The 22,081-nt window shown below is 37.0% G+C and overlaps 1 protein-coding gene across 2 annotated transcripts in view; it reads left to right on the forward strand.

Annotated features, from left to right (window-relative positions):
* VAC14 (VAC14 component of PIKFYVE complex) overlaps positions 1 to 22,081 on the forward strand; it is a 3,391,123-nt gene that overhangs the window by 439,992 nt on the left and 2,929,050 nt on the right. For both annotated transcript variants that reach the window (XM_044081299.1, XM_044081298.1), the window contains exon 9: positions 16,782 to 16,931. In XM_044081299.1, the coding sequence (XP_043937234.1) occupies positions 16,782 to 16,931 (150 nt within the window). The remainder of the gene's footprint in view (positions 1 to 16,781; positions 16,932 to 22,081) is intronic.

Consider the following 22,081-nt stretch of genomic DNA (forward strand, 5'->3'; position numbering starts at 1 on the left):
CAGTTATTCCTTAGCATACTTCTCTCAACTTCACTCACCCGGACAAGCGCCCTCAGATGAAGAAGACTCCCTCTCCTTCGATTCCCCTGAAGAAGAGGCATATTTCAGAGAATCCATTGTACGAATGATGCAACAGTTTGAATAGGAGTCTACATAAATTTCTGATGTCTGGAAAGTATTCTACAGCCTTTTAGAAATGGGCAATCCAGCCCTTTCCTCTATCCCTCCAGTCCTGGAGGTCTTTCTTGATGCTTTTGAATCCACATCTTCTGTTCTGGACTCTTAGCCTCCAGCCCCCAAGAGGCCTGATAGATTTTACAAAGATCTAGATGAACTTAAGTTTCTTTTCAAGAATCCTATACCTGATCATTCAGCCATCTCCTTAGTCTCATACAAACTTCTAAGCTTCCGAAAAATTCTAATGCCATACCCTCAGACAAGGACGGTAGGGCCATGGACAGGTGGGGAAAAAGGTCTATGCTTCCTCTGCCCTGACCTTTAGGCTGTTAATTGTCAGACCCAGATGACCTAATACTTTCTGTTTATCCTTTTCCATCCTGAATAAAGCTATTGCTGAAATGGTAGGGTCAGACTCCAAACAACAGCTCTTGTCCTTGGTAGCTCAAGCTACTCAGGTAGATAAGCATAGCATAAAATGCAACTATGATGCTGTTAAGGTCTCTTCCAGATCTGCTGCTGCTGGCTCAGTTAATAGAAGATAATTTCTTCACTACTGTAGGCACGTGATGTTCAAAGGCTAGGTTACTGTTTGTGTGTGTCCCCAAGTCCCTGACTACTGGTTCAAATCTAAGGGGTGTGTTGTCAATATGATAGTTACCAGGGGTGAATGACTTCCTGAAGGATACAGTTATGCATTTCTTGGCATTTAGTTTTAGTCCATGGCTCTGACACAAGTTGTTTGTCTGTGTCAGCCCTTCCTGGAGAACTTTTGTGTTGTTGTGGGATTCAGTGACAATTTGCTATCATCTGCAGATTTAGTCAGCCAGAGACCACTAATGTTAGCCTTGACTTCAGAGAAGTAACACCACTTGTAACTGGCCTCTTCCTGGGTCCTTTCTGTGAGCCAGTTGGCTATCCACTGTGTGAAATACGGGTTTATACCTAACTTCTTGAGTTTGTCAACAATGCCCAAGTTGGGTATTGTGTAAAATGCCTTGACCAGGTCAAGGTAGCAGTGTGAACCATTTGGCACCCATCCATTGCTTTGGTGACCTTCTCAAAGAAGTCCACCAGGTTGAGTAGGCATGACCTGCCCTTGATGAAACCAGACCGGGATGGGTCCAGTGTCTGGTGGTTTACTGTATCATTATTGATCATTTCCATGATAATTCTTTCCATGGCTTTGCTTATAAAACTAGTGAGACTTATGTGTCTGTAGATGACCCACCTTTGTGCAGAGGAATGACTGTCACTATTCACAATTCATGAGGCATGAAGTCTGTTTGGAGGCTACAGTTAAATTGCAGTTCCAGAGGACTTGATAGGTCATGTTTCATGCTATTTAGAAGGCATCCTGGGATATTGTCTGGGCCCATTGATGCAGTGTTCTTGGCATTAGAGAGAGCAATAAGGGCCTGTTCCCTAATGATAGCAGGGGGAGTTATATTTGATGATAGTTCATGAGGGAAGGATGAGGGGAAGATGGGGGTAAAGTTGGAGCTGAATTTGTTGGCCAGTAGGTTTGTTATATCTTCTGGCTCAGTGCAGGTGGTTCCATTAACAAATAAGCTTTGCACACAATTGTGTATTGCCTTTGAGGATGCGGACATAGCTAAAGTTTGCCTTGTGGGTGTCCTTATCCCGGGAGGTCAAATTTACCTTAAATTTAGCTTTGATAGACTTTGTTTTCTGAGGTTTTTTGTTTAGTTTGATGAGAGTGGTTTTATGCTGCTGGGTGCTGTACCTCCTAATTATTGCCATGGTTTTCTTGCCTCTGTTATACAGCCTATTGATTTTTTGATTCCACCATGGTGGCTTGTTTTTTGAGTTAGTTTTGTACTTCTTTCTGGTGGGTACAGCTGCCTCTGTGCAGCTATTAACATGCTTGCATAGGGTTTCTGTGAACTGTTCTGCATAGGCAGCAGTGTTGTTATGGTTTATGGGGGCTTGAAATTTTGCCATTTATCACTTAATAGCAGTAAGTTAACCTTAGAGTAGTTCCTGAATATTCCAGGGTTTTTTTCCCTTCAAAGGAGACCATTTTGTAGTCTGACCCTACCAGGGAAGACATTACAGCAGGGGTGTGCAGCACTCTCCCATCTTAGTGAGGACCAGATCCAGTATGATTGCATCCTTGGTTGGTATATAGACAATCTGGTCCCAGGAGCTTGTGTTTTCAAAAATCCAGGAATCTCTCTGCCTGTATGTTTGATGTTGTATAGGATTCCCATGTAATACTAGGGTAATTAAAGTTGCCCATGAATATGGTATTGGGTTTGATGGTGAGTGCTTTCAATAAGTTTAAATACATGGTATGGGTTTCCTGGGTTATAGAGGGAGACCTTTAGTTTGCAAGGAAGTTGTAATTGGATTTTGTCTATGATGATTTGAACATGGAGTAGCTCAAGTGCATTGTCCTGTTTGACCATCCTTGAGGTATATTTATTGAGACACCTCCACCTTTAGTCCCTGTCTGTGTAGCAGCTGGTCTAAATTTAAGGCATTATAATGTCAGTGTGCTCGACGAGGCTTTATTCCATGTCTCAGTGGCCGCTCAGACATCAGCATTCTCAATGGTGAAGAGAGTTTTTTGTTTAGACATTTATTCTGTTTAGGCATTCTGCCACCTCCCTCCAACCAGTTGCATCTTTTTTCACCTGTCTTACAGGACTTAATTTCTCAAGGCACCATAGAGCTAGTTTCTCAGTTTGTATGGAGAGGGTTCTACACCAGGCTGTTCTTGATGCCAAGAAAAGGACAGTGGAGACCAATACTGGACCTTTCTAAGCTCAATACCTTCATCAAGGTACCAATATTCAAAGTGCTGTCTCTTCAGACCCTTCTTCCCTTTATCCTTCTACAAGCCTTAATAGCAACTTTGGACTTGAAGGACACTTGCCCGCATATTCCCATACACCCCTCTCACAGGAAATTCCTGAGGTTTTCCACTGGCTTATCACATTTTTATTTTAATTTATTTTATTTATTTTCCATTTGTTTACCGGGTCAGTCCGACTGGACACAAGGTGACCGTTTTCAGCGGAGGCCCAGGGAGAAAAGCCAGGGAGAATTAAAGTAAAAAATTATAAAAAAAAAAATAATAATAAAAATAATCTTCTTTCGGCTTTTTCTGGTTAGGGGTCGCCACAGCGGAACTCCGGTCCGCTAATGATTGGCAGTAGATTTTCTACAGGTGCCGAGGTGCCAGATCGACACCCAACCTTCAGCGAAGGCACGCCCATTCTACGCATGTCTTTCAAATGCCACTCCACTGCGGGGAGGACATGCAAACTCCACACAGAAGATGCTCCTGCCGAGAATCGAATGGGAGTACCTCTTGCTGTGAGGCAACAATGCTACCGCTGCACCACCACGGCATATAACAATAATAATAAATTATATAAACATAGCTCTTTTGTACAAAGAGCATAGAACATATAAAAGGAATGAAATCAGAGTTTTACAAATGATATTATACAACAAATATATAATTGCTTGAACATAAATTCAAAAAGAAGTTTCCATAGGCAAACTGGGGCATAAACTAGAAATCATAACTATAAAGGTGGCCTAAATACCTGGTTCACAGTACTATGCACTAAGTGAAACTACACAAGTACACCTGTGCTCTAGGGATGTTGAAAATCAGGAACAGGTGAAATTAGTCTGGTTTTGTACAGGAACATATCCAACGTTTTGAATAGGAGATCGTTTAGTAGGGATTTGAAAGTATGTTTACTATTTAGACATCTAATGTCAGGGGGTAGAGAGTTCCAGGCCTTAGCAACTGCATAGGAATAAAGGGATTGGCCTGTGCTATGTAAGAAATTGGTAATAGTCAGTAGGGTGGTATTGGAAGATCTTAGTTGACGTGCAGTATTATGGAAAGTGAGCAGACCAGAGAGGGCAGGTATTTTATTTGATTGGTATAGCAGTTGATAGGTCAGTAGATCTTGATTGTATTTTAGTAGGTTAGGGAGCTTTAACCATCCTAGTTGTCTTAGGGAGAGACAGTGGTGAGAAAAAACTTAGCATTGATTGCACATTTTGAGATTTTATTGTAGCAGGTAGATAGTTTCAGAAGGTCAGATTTGTTTAGGATAATTAGAACTGGGGAAGCATATAGTAAGGTGGAGAGTAGATGGGTATGAGAGAGTGATTTGGGATTCCTGTTTGGGGAAGCTCTTGCAGCAGTAGAGTGAACCTAGTTTTTTATGAACTTTGAAAATTGTTAGTGCTATATGTTTGTTGAATTTTAGGTTTTGGTCAATAGTTACACCTAGTAGCTTGGCTTGAGTTGCTGGTGTGATAAGGGTATTGTTGGAGGCTGTTATTAAGAATGGCTAGGTAGGGGTAAAAGTTTTGGATGGGTGGAAGATCGTGAGTTGGGTCTTAGATGAGTTTAGTATGAGTTGGGAGGAATTTAGCCATTTTTCTATAGTAGTGAAGGCTTCCTGGGTTCTATCTTGGAGTAATTGTAGAGAGTGGGGCTGAGTAAATAAGGATGGTGTCATCAGCATATTGTACTATAGTATAGTAGTTTGTTGGGTAGCCAAGGGGAGGTTATTGGTAAAGATGGAAAATAGCAAGGGACCAAGAATGGATCCTTGCGGAACACCTTGTCCCACTGGAAGGAGAGGGGAGAGAGAGTTATGCCATTTAACAGCTTGTTGCCAGAGGGACAGATAATTTTTAAACACAGTAGAGAGGAGTTACCCAGATTGAGCTCAGGGAGAGTCGAAAATAATTTGCAGTGGGATACCATGTCAAATGCCTTTGACAGGTCTAGGAAGACAACAGATACTATGTTACTGAGATTTTTTTGTTAGTTGACATGGTCAGTAAAGGATATAAGAGAAAATTTGCTAGCAGGTTATATTGAAGAAGACAACTCAGTAGTTGGGTGTGTACACATTTTTCTAAGATTTTTGATAGGGGAAATAGTAGTTATGGTGCAATAATTACTAAACTCTGTTGAGGAACCACCTTTGTGTAGGGGACAACGTAAGAAATTTTCCAGAGAGGGGGGACAGTGTGTTCAGCTATGGATCTATTGATGAGTATGGACATAGGGTAGGTGATGGCAGAGGTGAAAATCCTGAGGTAAACAATGGGGAGTAGATGATGGCAGAGGTGAAAATCCTGAGGTAATCAGTGGGGAGTTTATCAGCAGTGAGATTGGTGGGATTCAATTTGGCAAGGTCTTATGGTGACAGTTTTGTATTTGGGGGTATTTGTCATAGTAATGTGGAAATTGTTGAATAACGTTTGGATGGAGGAGGTGAAATAGTCATTAAACTGGGTGGCAATGTCATTGTTATCACCTTCAGTGTTGGGGATTCCATGAGAAGCTATAGAAGTCTTGTTTAACTAATTTCGACTGGATTGTTTGTTCAAATAGCTTTTCTTCCACAGGAAAAAAATTGATCTGCATTTACATGTATTTCTGCATTTTTCCACAAAGACTACAGTCCCAGCAAGGATTTTCTTAGGCTCTGTGATAGTAATGATATCTCTTGCAAGACTCCATATGAGAAAATTCCATTGATGCCTAAATCCTTATAGTTCCAGCACCAATGTCCCTTGACATTTCAGATTCCAGTTCTTTGCTTTGTGAAAAGGGAGATTTTGTGGTAGTAACACCAAATTTCTCATACTCCAGGTCTACTAACTTCTCTTACTGATCCAGCACAGTCAGTCACAGCAGGCTTTACAGAAAACATGCTGTGGTACGTAAATAACCAAGGAGGAGCACAAATATCACCCTTTGTGCATAAATAGCTATGGTAGCCTGGGATATAGCTATTTAGTACAATCTCACTTAATAAGCATCTTACATACCATTAGAGCAAACTGTGTGGCAGCTCCTCAAGAATGGAAATTGAATCAGAGGGTCTTCCTAGATTTGATCCAAGTATGGGAAACACCACAGACAGATCTTTTTGCCTCAACTCACAACGATCTGTTGGCTAAATGCTGCTCCAGGACTCTGTGCAGAAAGGCCTGCAAGACAGATACATTTTATTTTCTTTGGACTGGAATGTTTCTGTGTACTTTTCTACCCTTTTCACTAATATTCAGTGTCATTCGAAAGATTAAGAAGGACTCCCCATAATCATTGTGGTCACTCCTTTCTAGCTAAGGCAACAGTGGTTCTCCATTCTTTTGGAAATGGTGCAGGCATTTATCACAAGCCTCCTCAAAGACTAGATTTACTCACACAAGACCAGAGTTGTTTTGATACATCCCATTCCCAAACAATTACAGTTGACTGCTTGGATGATAGAATTTTAATACTTTTTAGGTACCTTTTTCTGACAACGTGCAGCAGGTATTAATGGAAGCAAGAAAATCTGAAACTAGAAAATCATATGTTAGTAAAAGGAAAATGTTTTGTAGCTAGTGTCAAGAAATGAATACAGTACCTGTTCAAGACTGGTATTTCTTTGGTTTTACATTACATTATTTTTATGAGTTGCTATTCTGTGGCCTGTCTTACTCTTAAATCACAGTTCATTTTTCGACCATTTCATCATGTCTGAACATGCTCTCCCTCTGACTGCTACATTTAAAGCCTCTTAGAAAATATGTGGTTCCTCCTTGTGGTCTTAATTTTGTGTTAGAAAAATTAATTCTTGCTCCATTTCAACCAGCTGATTAGACTGGCTTGAGGTTGTTGACATGGAAGACAGGCTTGCTAATTACTCTGACCTCTGCAAGAAGACTGTCTGAGTTGCAAACAGCCATGGTGGGTCAGACTTACTTCATTTGACACAAAGATGGGGTTTCCTTAAGAGCTCATCCTTCATTTATGCCTAAAGTGATAGCCAGGTATACTTTCAGATAAGCTATCCATGTCCCTGTTTTCTTTCCAAAACCTAAAAATGAAGAAGAAAGGATACTCCATACGTTGGATGTCCACAGACAACTTAGGCACTATCTTTTTTTAAACACCTTTATTGAATTATCACTTGTGACATAGGCGCACTTAAATTTTTATAGAAGTTAATCAAACTATATTAAATTCACATTTACAAACATTATAATTCATATCTATTGTTATATATCATATAATCTAAGAAACATATAAATTGTTCAGTTCTTGCCTTCTGTTAAAATTAATTCTTCCTCCACAACATTTTTCTGCATGCATTGTTCTCAGTCTCCATTTTGTATGTAATTTACTCCTACTCTTTTCTAAAGATCCCACTTCCTCTTCTTTTATCAGTATTACAATGTTCACTACTTCATTTTCTAGTAATTGCTTTTTTTGGCAATCACCAGAATTAAACTTAACAAGACCTTCCTGTGCCTAGGCAATTCAGATGCTGTATTCCAGGTCAGAAAATCATTTCCTTAGATACACTGATGTGCTTACCCAGTATTCATGACAGAGTACTCTGTAGGGAGTTTTTAAAGTCTGCCAGCTCATTCCACTCACAGAACATATATTCTCAGTTACCTCTTTTCCTCCCCATCATACCTCCAGCATTTGCCATCTACCTGAGGAAAATTTGTTTGGAGTCTGCTTGGGGTATAAAAGTATATAAGCAAACAGTTCCACCAAAATCTCAAATCTTCTAGATTTTCTAGCATATTTGGGAGCCATACATATGTCATACCATTATTCCTTTGTGAATTGCATATCTAATCTCTCTTCCCAATCTTTTCTGACCTCTTCTGATTGATTCCTATAGTTATCTTGCAATATTTTGTATGTTCTACTAATTATTCTTTTTTAACTGGAGCTTCAGTTATTGATTCAATGACAAACTCAACCAGTGCAGGTCTTTCATTTATAATTCCCTTATCCCTTTCTCTTTGGCTGTACACTGATATCAATCCATGATAAGGAAGGCAGTCACCGGCCTGCAATCCAAATGTCTTCTTGGCCTCTTCTGATTTTGTTACCTTTCCATAAATAATTCTTAATTCCCCATACATTGGTTCCTTTACCATCTTCCTCCGGTAAATACCAGCCCCCTCTTGTGAGTTCTCTGTACTCCTAATTGCAATCATCCCTACTGGCAGAATCCACTTTATCCATTCCTGTGTTGACTTAGTTCTTACTATACTTTATGGTACTTTATGAATATAACAGTCTGTATGACTGTTACTATTCTCCTTAAAGATCTGCAGCCAAAATCCCATTCTTTTTTTTATTTCTTGAATTACTCCTTGCTTTATCATAATCATCATCATCATCATCATCATCCCTTTCCACTTTGAATTGTAGCTTTCTATTTATGCTATGTATAAGAGCCTTAACTGTGTCACTCTAAAATATACTTTCACTCAAATAATCTTAAACCACGTTGTTCGTTTGGGAAGATCAACGTATCCCACTTGACTCTTGCCTTTTCCCCTCCCAAATAAAATCTTTTAACTCTTTATTAATTGCTATACACTACTTGACCTCTGGTTAATAAAAATGTCTGACTTGTGTATAAAACTTAGTGGAATAAAAACATTTGTACTGCTTGTATCTTGATGTCCATATGCATAGGCAAGACCTTCCATTTTCTTAGTTTTTGTATTAATTTTTGTTTAGTCTCTTCCCACATATCATTAACTTTGATAACTGAATCCATTTTAATCCTTACTCTTAAATACTTAATTTTATTATGTCCCCATAAATGTGGGTATTGCTGAACCAATTCATATGTGGGCACATAGTTTATAGCTATAGCCTATGCTTTATTTTCATTCATTTTATATCCTGAAAAAAAATGGAACGGTCTCAGAATATTCCACAACACTGATATGTTTTTTTTCTGGTTCCATCAAGTACAAAATAATGTCATCTACAAATAAAGCCAACTTTTCTTGAATACCATACCAGTTATAGTCCTGAATTTCTGAGTCTGTTATTTTCTTTGCCAGTGGTGCTAAATGTAATGCAAATAACAAAAGGGATAGAGTACATCCCTGCCTGGTTCCTCAGTGCAGACACAATTTATCAGAGAGGTACCTACCACTTTCACTTTTGCTTCTGATCCCTCAAATATCCTTCTAATTAACCTTATTATTGTATCAGGAAATGTTCGCACTTCCATTGCCTTACTTATAAAGTCCTAGCTTACTCTGTCAAATGTTTTGTCTGCATCAAGACCTGCCAATAACAATGGCAGTTTCTTACTATGTTTCCCTCAGGATCATCATTGTTCTATTAATGTTTTCAAATGTTTGCCTCCCCTCTACAAAATCACATTGGTTAATTTCTATCAAATTTAGTATCGCCTTTGCCATTCTTTTAGCCATTATATACATAAATTATTTATAATTATGGTTCAAAACTGAAATGGACCTATATGAAGCTGGAACAGATGGGTCTTTGCTGCCTTTTAGGCATTATATACACTACAGCTGTTTCCAGGATATTAGTGCCTCCTCTTCTTTTAAAATACTGTTAAACAAAACCTTCCAGATCTTTATCACTTTTTTGCTTCCTAGCTTCTAAATATCTATTCATGGGGACTTTTCTGTATATTTGGTTATACATCACCATTTTTATCTCATCTCCTCCTATCTTAACTGTTAGTTGCTGAGTCTCATCTACTTCTAACATATTTAATCTTCCATAAATATTTATATTTGTGCTTTTTCTTGATCTCCGTATTTCTATTATTTATACATCTTTTTATAAAATTTCTGAAATATCTTTAAAACCTGTATAGGATTTCTGATTATTTTTCTTATTTTAGTCTCCTTAAGTTTGGCAACAACACTTTCTACTTTGTGTTGACTGAGTTATTATGACAAAAGTTTTTGTGCTCTGAAGTTATCAAAAACAGTTGCTTAATAGTAATATTTCTAAATTCATTCATATTATCCAGGTGCTCTTTATTTTTTCTTTAGCACACTGCAGTTGTACCTCTTCTTGTTCTGTGAGATTCCCCTTATTTTGTAGTACTTTATCCTTTGTCAACCCTGACAAATTATCCTCATTACTTCTTAACCAGATCACTTTTCCTTTTATTAATATCATATTTTTAAATACAACTTTCATTTTGTCACACTCACTATCACTTCTGAAGTACTTTCGATCTTCCCTAATAACTTCTGGATAATTTCCACTACCCATTCCTTAAATTATTCTCTTTTAAACAGTTGGTTAGGGAAGACACCAGTGTCTCACCTTTACTTCATTACTCTGCATTTTTATCTTAGTAATTATTGGTGCAGGATCTGAAATAATTATTGGATGTATATCAAAGTTATCATTTAAATGCACATGTTCCTATGAAATATAATTTCTATCAAGGTTAGATCAGTTATTGTATCTTAGGGAATAATATGAATACTGAATTCACATCTTTAATGCCAAATATTTTCATAAATTTCTTCAGAAATAGTCCATTCTAGCCCCCCCCCCGATATATCTTCATTGTTGCAAATCAAATTCCATTACAAACCTACAATTAATATTCCCCGCTGAAAGCCGATTATTTCTCATAATTTTCTTAAGCTCCAAAATAGCAGTTTTAGGTGGAATATAAATACATGCCAGCGTAATCCTAATCCCTTGCCAATATCCAACTTTTCAACAAGTCCACACATAAAAAATATCACTTTGTATGTAAAAAATTCCACATCTTATTCCAGATGCTAACATGATATCATATAATGGAATCCACAAAAATCCATTTCATATTAATATGGTTGAAACATGGGGGAGACAGATCAAGAGGTGAAGGAAACACATGCCATCCCTGTAATTCTAACCCTGCCTTTAATTTAACTGCATTATTAATGTAACATTGATCATTAAGCCCAGGAAATACAGTGGTGTTCACCCTAAGTTGCCATAGCAACTCTCTGAATTCCAATGCTTCAACCATATTGATACGAAATGGATTTTTGTGGATTGTATTACATGATACATTAGTATCTGGAATAAAATGTGGAATTTTTTATATACAAAGTGATATTTTTTATGTGTGGACTTATTGAAAGGTCGTTGTACATATTTTATGTATAAAGAAAAAGAGGATGTTTTTTATATAAGCATATTTACAATTTTTACAAGAGTGTGTGTATATATATTTTATCAACATATTTTTTACATTTATAGTTTGTTGGAAATGAGGGTTGGTTGTCAACCAATCAGAGTGCAGGCTGGGGTATTTAAAGTGTTAATGTTGGCTTGATTGTGTTCTGATGAAGTCTTGTTATATATGGATGAATGCGCTAAACAAATAAAAATTTTGGTGGTGGAATCTCTGGCTTCGGCACCGTGTGTGTTCACCTGTGCCATATTCTCTTCATTTTCATCCTGTGTCGACTGTTGATCTTTCATATTAGAACTCACTGGCCTATCACTCCACAAAATTGACTGCGTCAGTATTGCCACAGTTTCCTGAGCTTCCCTTATAGTGCAACTCCAACTGAACTTTTATTCTGATTTCCTACTGAAGGCTCCAAATTATTTTCATATGGCAACTGATCAGATGTTTCCTGCTACACTGGTTTATCCTTAATTTGGAGATTCATTATTCTATCCTGCTGTGGTATTATCAGAGTCAGATTTGCTGCACTAAATCCTTCACGTCAAGGGTAATCTATGACCTCAGTTTCTATTTCTTTAAATTCTCTGTTACTAATCCTTCTTTCTACTTTCTGTCTTGGTTTTCTTATTTTTTGGTAGAGTAAAATTTTCCATATCCAGATGCCTTTGCCTGTATTTTCTTCAAATGTCTTTTGTGCTGTTCTTTTTGTATTAATTAATTTTTTCTCCTTTGCATAAATATTGCGCCATATTAAATCTCTTTTTCTTTCCCATGTCCATATTTCTTTTTCAGATGTCTATTGCTACTCCTGTTTCTCCGTACTTGGGGGCTTCACTATTCCATCATGCTGTGATATAACCTGTGTTATACTTTCTACATCAAATCCTTCACTTTGGAAGCATTCCATAACTTCTGCTTCTAATTTTTAACTTCTCTTTACTAATCTTCTGTTCTACTTTCCCCCTTTGTGATCTTATTTTTTGTATTGTGAAATTTTCCATGTCTGGGTGCCTTTGCCTGTATTTATCTTTGAATATCTTTGGGGCTGATTTTTTTGTATTGATTAATTTGGATTTCTCCTTTGCATAAATATTGCACCATATCATATCTTTCTTTTCCACATCCATATTTCTTTTTTTATACCTTTAAAAAATCTTTAAATTTTGTTATTTTTATTTTTGCACTTCCTCAGTCACTTCTTTTTCCAAATGGCCCAAGGTTCCTTGGGCTATATAATGTTTTTCATGAATCTGTTGTATTAATGAACACAAATCTGCATTTGAAGCTTTTGACAGTTTTTCTTGTACAAGTATTTTTCTTTCCTCTAATTTCTGTATTAATCTTTTTGTACATCTTCTGTCCAGAAATTCTGGGCTTCCTGCCTAATAGCAACAGTACATAATTTCTTTCTTATCCTCAGTGGTCCACTCTAGCATTTCTATGGCTGTTCTTTGGACTATCAGTTTTTCTGATTTTTGTAGATTACTATTTCCTTCTACAATGTGGGGGTAGGGGCGTCCTTCCCCTGAGCCTGACCTAACCTCCTTGTAGAAATGTTTCAGTGTCTTGAGGATTCAGCAGTGTCATTTTTTTCCAGTCTTGGCACCAGAGCACTTAACAGGATTGGGCACTTTTTATCCTGGGTCTTGTGCACCCTGCTGTATTTCTTATTTTTTGACTCTACTTTTTTCCATGATGTATGCTATATAAAATACAGTCCATATATATCAGTGTCGCCTTGGTGAGATTTTGTAAAAGAAAAGAAGCACAGATGCTAGCAATCCTAAATCATACTGCTGTTTTTTTCATGTATAATTTCATTAGAAAACATCCAAGTTCATAAAACTGATGAATGCATTTGTCCAAGGCATTCTAAGACTTCTTCAGATAACAGGAATCCATTCAGTCAGCCATTTTATACAAAAAGAAATTAAATGACCATTTTGCTCCAAAATTTAAAAGACACTTGTTTGATGAAAAAAAATTTTTTTTTTTTGCTTTTTGAAATAGTGTTGGATTTTATTTATTTTACTTATTTATTTTACATAGCAACAATTACTATGTATAGGTAACCACTTGTTTTTTCCAGCTAGGTCACTTTAAAAATTTTGTCGCAAAATGGTCATTTGACTTATTTTTGTATAAAATGGCCGAATGAATGAATTCTTATTATCTGAAGGAAGTCTTAGAATGCCTTAAGACAAAAGCGCTTATCAGTTTTATGTATTTGGATGTTTTTAACAGAATTCTACATAACTAAAAGAGTGGTGTGATTTAGGATTACTAGCGCACATGCTTCTTTTGTTCCTAATAAGTTCACAAGTTGTTTTTTGGATTTTTATGAGATTTTGTAAAGAAAAAAAAAACAACAGGATCTACCTTGTGAAGGTACTCACCAAGACTTGAGAATGTCTTCAGTTCCAGCAATACTACCCTGCTTTGCTTTGTGAGTGAATCATCTCACCATTTGGACCCCTTTATGTCTGAGCTAAGTGGTCTTGCTGATATTTTATAAGTTTTTCAGTGTATTGTTATGTGGGCTCAGCTTTATGATTGAATTTAATGTTTCAGGAGCAAGGCATTCAACAAGCTTAAACTGTTTCAATGCAGAGGTTTTTTTTCAGTCCATTTTTTTAAATATTCTGTTCATGTTATTTTTGTTTTTTGGAAAGACCAAAGATTAGGGATGAGGGGTGCAGTAGAATTTCAGTTTTATTTTTTAATATTCTTCAAAGTTTTGGTTTTAATATTTGCTGGCCAATAAAATGGGTGCTCTGATTTTCATATTGTTAACTATAATCAAATTTGAAATCTATGGTACCACTTAGGAATATTTACAAAATGTTTGCAAAAGGCAGTATACATTTTAGGGCTGCTGACTTTGTAATACATGATGCCCTTTTTTAGGGTAAAAATATACCATTAGAAAATTTTGTTTAAACCCTAAGTCATGTGACACATTACAAAACAGTATGTACTTGGCGTTTAGGTATACGAATGTATGCCCTACCTTTTAGTTCAAGAAAATAAATGTTGTTAAAACTTGGATTTTTGCAAAGAACTAAAATGCGTTGCCACTGTTTTAAAATATAATACATTAAATACATTGTAATAAAGAATTCATACTTGGATGATAGGCTTATAAGGAAGTAGATTTTATTATTGCACACAATTTTTTGACAGACGTTTTTCACTTGCCCAAGCAGGGCTTGAACATGCAACTTGATAAGTGTCTCAGTTTAGTTAAATGACTTGCTGAGAATTATACAGTAGCAAGAAATAATGGAGATTGAGGGGAATCCGACCTTGCACTCTGAAGTACACGAAATAGCTCGTTAATATATTAAAGCCTAATTTGTATGTTATCTACTAATAAAACTTTTTATGTATTTTCTTTAATGGGTATTTAAAATTACTAACAACATATTACGGAACCCTTAGAAAAAAATTTGGATGCAGATCTGTAATCTATTGCAACTTTAATTTATTTGAGAAAGTTTACACACCTGCACATATAGAAAGCAACTTGAGTATAATCACAATATACCATTTTTAGCAGCAGCAACTCTAGACCATTAAAAAAACACTGTGATGTACGAGTTTTCAAACCGCTGCCTACAAAGATTCCAGTAATGAGTGTCTCTGTTAAACTCAAGAAGGCGTGTTTTTTGTCAGCTGCCAAGCAAGCATATTAAACACTTTTTATAATCTCCTAACACATTAATCTTTAAATAAAATGCCACTGGGATCAGAAGAGAGAAAAAATGAAATGCATACAAAACCATGTTTATATTTTTTTCTTTTGAGGGTACTTAAGTCAGTGCTGTCACTTAGAATTATTATTTCGGTGTAGTGAGAGGGACCATCCTGCAGAAACCTCTGAGCTGCATCATTTTTACCCACTTAGTTTAATTTGCCTGAATAGTTGTAAGTATTTTGTCCAGAATTAATTTCCATAGGGAGATCTGAATTACTTGTCTAGGTCTACTTAGCTAACACCTTCTAGAAAAAAAAATATCTTGTAGTTTACTTAGCTGAGTTTGCCCATTTCCTGTTTGCTGAAAGAAACTAAGGTCTGCCTAGCAATATCAATTCTGGTTTTAAGTGAGAGCCTTCTTAAAATAACTTGGTTAAAATCCTGTTTTTAATCTCATTTTTATGAACTTGATATAACAGAACAACAGCCTTCTACAAATAAGATTCCCAAGAGAAAAATAAGTGCAAGTAACTTAGCTTTTTGGGCCCATTTTATTTTTTTAGCATGTCTTTAAAACCATCACTTATTTTTATAGCATATATTTTTTAAAGTGTTTGTTACAATTAGATAATACATTGTAGCATCTGGGGAGTTAAGTGCCACATTGCATTTTGTCATTGTCTAACCCGTATTTATTTGGGTCGTTGTTTCAATGATAAGCTTCACAAATATTTTCTTTTTTTAAACTACAGCCCAAATAGATGACCCCATATCAGGCATGGATCCGCAGACTTTAATGGACGCGTGTTGTGCACGTGCGCAGCAAGCATCTCTTAAAAAGTCTATGGACACATCTTATGTTTTCCTTGAGTTGATGTCACTGAGGTTAAAGGTCACCCTCAGTTTCATCAGCGTGGGAAAAATGATTTGCAAATGGCTTTTGTCTTTTTATCGTGTGGTTTAAAGAAAATGCTGTTAGAATGAAGATCCTAATTGGAACTTCCTGCACCACATATACTGGTGCAAAAGATAAGTCACACAAGCATGATAAAACACTTCAAATAAACAGACACTTGTACGAGTTGTAAAAAATATATTTTTGTTACGATGAAGTATATATGCTTGGAGGTGATAAAAGCCTCAACTCAATAATACGAGCTTACAGTTTTTATAAGGAAAAAACATATCAGTCCACCTTACTTGACTTGTGACTAACATATGAAAATCTAGCTATATGTGTCCAATTTATGTGAACAGTTGCATCCTGTCACATTTCAGTACACATTTTTAAAATATTTTAATCCATAAATGGACTATATCCATGCCTATCTGTAATGTGTGCATCAAGACACTTAAAAATACCCTTTACCTTGAATCTGCAAAACCACTTTTCTGTGCCAACATCTTCTGTATCAAGATGTGTAATATCAGTGCAGCTGTGGCAATGGAAAAATATGAAATACATTTAAATGCACCCAGTATTTGTACCTTTTCTGCCCTTAGGACCCCCTTTTTATTCAGTTTTTAACAAAACTATTTACTTAATGTAAATGTTTTCAGTTTTGCATGTATTGTACAGTTTAAAGCAGTTGTATATGTAATGTATAAGCTGTACATTAGTTAGTTTACCACTACAGCATGCATCTTAAGAAATTATGCAGTTATGCCTGAATTGAGGAAATCCATTGCAAAAAGTCCTTAGTGCATTTTGTTTACAGACTTGTCATAGTTGCCAAGGGTGACCATTTGAACAGTCATCCATTTGCCTGCCTTCATTTAAACAACTCCTGGTGGATACAGTTTAGAATCACTGTAGCAGGACCAGTGACTGAGTGTGTAACACACTGCCAGCTGAACTTTTCATAATGAAATTTTCCTTGACTGGTGTAATTCAGGTATTAAGGAGGTGGCAAATGTTTGTAACCAGAGCCTGATGAAGCTGGTCACTCCAGAGGATGACATGGAAGATGTGACTCAGTCCACACTAAAGAACACAGACAGTGCTGTGGGTAGCTCCACTCCAAAAGCAAAAGAAACGTCAGACAGTGAGTCACTATTATTTTTGAAAAATGCATGCTATCTGGCAAAGTATGTTTGAATATTGCACTCATATGCACAAGTTTGTTTACTGAAGATAATACTTGCGTGGTAAGAGAGACGAGTGCAGTACATAAGTACACAGCTATGTATATGGTTACATTCTATATACAAATTATTTATTTTATAATTGTCTCGCATGCTTTGAAATTACTGCAGAACAGAGTTGTGCTACCACAAAAGGATTGCAAGCAACAAAAATGAATAGTGGTTGACAGGAGAACAATGCAGTGTGATTAGTATTGTGAAGTTCAAAACAGATTGAAAAGTGCATCATTTATCCATGAGTTATTGGGGAATTAGGTTAAACACAGAAAAGTGGAAATAGTTTTCTTTCTCTTTCAAAATTTTTATTTAATTGTCTGTACAACCCAGTAACATGTATATGCATTTTAATGTAGGAGTGGGCATAGTTATGATGGTGTCATTTATAGTTTTATATTAGCCTTTATAAGTGAGCGAGCTAGTTGTGGGAATTTTTGAAATGAAGAAAAAAGGTTGCTGTCGGGTCCACTTAATTTTTCTTTGTGTGTATATTTCTGTCTGCTGCTACTGTTGTCTAGAGAAGACTTTGAATACGTGGACTTGAAATCAGTAATACATTTAAAACGTGGTAAGCAGTATTTTTTGTTTACACTACTTTGGATAAATCTCAGAAAACAGGCAGTAATTCAGAAGGAGAATGTGGAGGTATTACAAAGTCTGAAAATATGTTTTTCACAGTCTTCTTAAAAGTTTTTGTTTGTTGCCCACAGAATGTAGAAGTTGATTTTAGCTTTGAGATCTATGTAGATACGTTAGTGTTGACACAGGTACTTAAGAGAGTTAGCTCTCAGAAGATGTAATGAATTTCTGCACATGTGGTTAATCATTTGCTGGACAGCGATAAAGGTTTAAGCAACTGACTTCATGTAGACCTTTTCCAACTTTAATTTTTTGATACTCTGTCATTTGTCAATTTGCTTTGCCACCACTGAAAATTTAAAAGAATGTTTGACAGCTGGTCAACAAATCTTTACTCCATTCATGCAAAGGAGAACACTCATATACTGTGTACTTACCTGAGGCTGCATCTTCCTACTAAGCATGATCTATTTACCACCATCCTTGTGGCTACATGGCAGTGGTGGTGCAAGCATGGGCATGTAGCCAGTAATGCATTAAGGTATTAGCCAGATGACTAGCACCTACCCTCCTGAACCACTAGTATGAAAATGTTATTTCAATAAAAGAGCATAACGTCAGTATTTCAGTCTGTGAATAATACCTCCATCTGTCCGTTTTCTAAAGCAGTTGTCCTGATCAGTATCATGGCAGTAGCAAGCTGAGCAAGACAAGAGTGTACTACTCCATAGTTGTATAATAGTCTCCAGCTCATCGGGGATTCCCAAGCATTCCCAGGCTATTTCTCATATGTAATCCCTACAGTATGTCCAGAGTCTGCCCCAAGGTCTCTTTCCATTGGGCCGTTCCTCTTACACCTTCCACATGAGGTGACAAGAGACATCTTTACTTCATACCTAGACCATCTCATCTGACTCGTATCAATCCAGAGGAGCAGCTGCCCTACTCTGATATCTTTCAAGACTGCTGAACTAGTCACCGCTTTATGACAATGAGCCCAACATCCCTGCAAAGGAGCCTCATTTCTGCCTTTTGTACTATAGTCTCATTCTTTTGACCACTATGCAAAGCTTGTGACCATAGCTGAGGATAGTGGCATAGACTGACCAGTAAACTGAGAGTGTTAGCCTACGAATCAGATTCTGCTTCACTAGAATGATCCATTCACCCATCTGCTGGTACATTTATTGATTCCTTGTGAAGAAGACCCCAAGGTACTAAATTACCTCCGCTTGAAGTAGCTGCTTCCACCTAACTTACAAAGAACAGTCCACTTTCTTCAAGAAAAGAACCATACTGGTTGATTTTAAGGTACTGAATTTCATTGTATCATCTTCATATGCAATATAAAGCACTCCAATGTGGTGCAGAGATCACAGTCACTTGAGTCCAAGAGAACATCATTATCTGCAGGGAATAGAAATGTAACCCTGATATTCCCAAACTGGATACTATCCAAAGCTTGTCTGCACTTTGATAATCCTGCCAATTAAAATCATAAACAGTAGGGGGAGGCAAGATGCTCCCTTGATGGCGTTCTGTGCCCGCCTTGAGTGTATTTGTCTTAATGCCAAGCATACAGACACAGATCTTTTATTTTTATTTTTTGTTTAACATTTTGTTTACCGGGAAAGTCCGACTTGGAACAAAGTCAATTTTCAGCAGAGGCCCGGGGAGAAATGCTCCAGACGCATGTCTTTGTAACGTGGGAGGAAACTGTAGCACCTGGAGAAAACCCACACGAACGCAGGGAGAACATGCAGACTCCATACAGAAGGCACCCCAGTCAAGAATTGCACTGGAAACCTCTTGCTGTGAGGTGACAGCACTACCGCTGCACAACTGCGCCGTCTTGTTTTATATATATGTATATATATATATATATATATATATATATATATATATATATATATATATATATGTGTGTATATATATATATATGTGTGTATATATATATATATATATATATATATATATATAGATAGATATGTATATATAGATATGCATATATATATATATATGTACACAAAGTGGCACTTAGCATTGGTTTGGAACCCCATGTGTTAAGAGGTATGCAGGCATTTGCCTTCTTTAGGTCCAAAAAGCACATCTAGACAGGATTCTCAAACTCACATTGCTCCACAAAGTATCCATGTATGAACAAAGAGAAGATCCACTGTTCCACAGACAATATTCGATCCATGTTGCTTCTTCTGAATCAGGGGATCAGCAGTTGGATAGAGCTTTCTTTCCAGCACCCTGATATAGGCTTTCCAGAAAGGTTAAGATACATTCTGCCTCTGTAACTGAAACACGCGTCACTTTCCCCTCATTTCAAATGGGGGCTACCACCCCAGTTTGTCAGTCTAGAGGGTTCTGTCCTTGCCTTCCACACTACATTAACAAAGTGCATTAACCATGACATCCCAATAATAACCAGTGCATCAACAATTTCTTACCAGCTCTCTTTCACTTCTTTGCCATGGTGGTGGCTTTTAATCAGCAAAGTGTTCTCATTTACAGAGATGGGTCTAGCCTCAACAGTATTTTTTGGTAGTGCTTCGAGAGAGAGAGCAGGCCCATCTGTTTTTTTCTGTCCCATTCCTCAACTGCCACTATGGCGGCATCATACCTAACTTTCGACCTTGCAGGTGGTGAGCACATGTGGTGCCTCCATGCAGCTTTTTAGACTAAGCCTAACAAGTCTGTCTGAATCACTCAAGGCAACAGGTGCTTGCCAGTAAGTACCAACCACTGGCACCAGTGATGGGTCCCAGTTTCCACATTCCAGTTAAGGTTCTGAAATTAGATTGCTCCACTGGACCTCCCTATTGGATCAGTTTATCAATGGTAAAAAAAACTAGGAGCACAAATCTCCATCTGGATAACTCTGAGGATTACAGAGGCATTCAAGCATCTCCACCATGGTAAGGTCACAATCCCAGGCTTTCTGTTTTTATCTGATTCTAACAAAAGTGCCATAAATAGTTTTTGTTTAATTTGCTCATCAAACATTGGAAATAATTTCTGTTGAATTGATTACTCTTGTATTCTAAACTGTGTTCAGTGACTTATTGACTCAGTCCTATTTGTAGTTGACACTATCAGTGCTTGATTGAAACAAGTGTATTTGAGTTTGCCCCAGGATGACTGAAAAGTTTCTGTAGTCCTGCCTACTAATTCTAGTTAACAAAGAAAAAACTAGCTAACTAACTAAAGGTTCCCCATTTATGAAGTCTGTAGGGCATGCAGTGATAGTTATGTCAGGTCTGAATATGCAGGCATTCATTGACTATTGCTTTTTCAACACCTGGTCTGTCCATATTTCCAGTATTGACAGTCAGGTATTAAGAAAAAATAAAAATAAAGATAAAAAAGAAAAAGAATGACTTTTTTGGAGATAAGGTACCGCCCACACCCACCCCATAGAGGTGTAACCTTGCTCTCTAACTCAAACATTGTTATTCTAATTCCAAAGTTGCTGCATATCAGGGAACATGAAACTCCTGAGAGCATCAGTCTTGGCTAATGCTGCCTTATGAGTAGGGATATTAATTTTTGATTGTACATGTGGTAAAGGATTCAGTCTTGAACATTGATTGTACATATGGTGAAGGATTCAATGTTGAACAGCTGATAGAACATAGGTGCATGCCCATTTGCTACAGTTCTGAAAAGTGGAAGCAGCAGCACTTTGGAGACTTTGAGCCTCTGCTGGAGGCCACCAGTGGACCGAGGTCTTACTGTTTTTCTTCTAGTGAAAAGCGCTGTCATCATATGTGTGAAGATTATGTGAAGGCTGCCAGCCTAGCTAGGTAGAATTTTGTAGAGAATTCTGTCATTGTATATATGAGTATAATCCACAGGCTTGTCCTCTTAAAATGTAAGAAAACTGTGTTAAATTTTGAACTTCAAAAAATGTAACCACAGTGCACTCTGCTGGAAGAAAGCTGATACGTCAAGCATTGTATGACTGTTTGATCTCAAGGCTCAGAGACATAATGTCTGGACTGAGGAATTCCATCTGTTGTTTTGAGACAAGAGTTAATTGCTAGATTTTACATATATAATGTCTTTTATTGCTGTAGTTTCCTGGCCAGGTGCAAGATCAAAAAATGTTAAAACTCTTGAGTTTCTGTTAACCTGGGAACCAGAGGCGAATGATGTAATTTAAAATGAGTCAGCAGTGATGTATTATATTTAAGGCTTTCTCAGAGAGAGAGAATCAGACAGCATTTTGGATTTTGTCTGAAGAATATCACTCACCAGTACTTTGCCTTTGCTCTATATGTAAATTTATTTAGAACTGTGATTGCTCATAGAGTTAGATAGAAATGTAGTCGGATTTAGTCTAGCTGCTTTCTGTATTTATGTCAGACTATTCTACAGTATTATTTTAAGCATTTTCCTGTGATCTCTGAACTCTTGACTAGCACTGTGTTGAGCTGAGAAGATTTGTCTTGTGTTTTTATTT

The sequence above is a fragment of the Protopterus annectens genome, chromosome 8.part0 (genome assembly GCF_019279795.1).
Source record: "Protopterus annectens isolate FY-2018-M chromosome 8.part0, PAN1.0, whole genome shotgun sequence".
Classification (NCBI taxonomy): Eukaryota; Metazoa; Chordata; order Ceratodontiformes; family Protopteridae; genus Protopterus; species Protopterus annectens.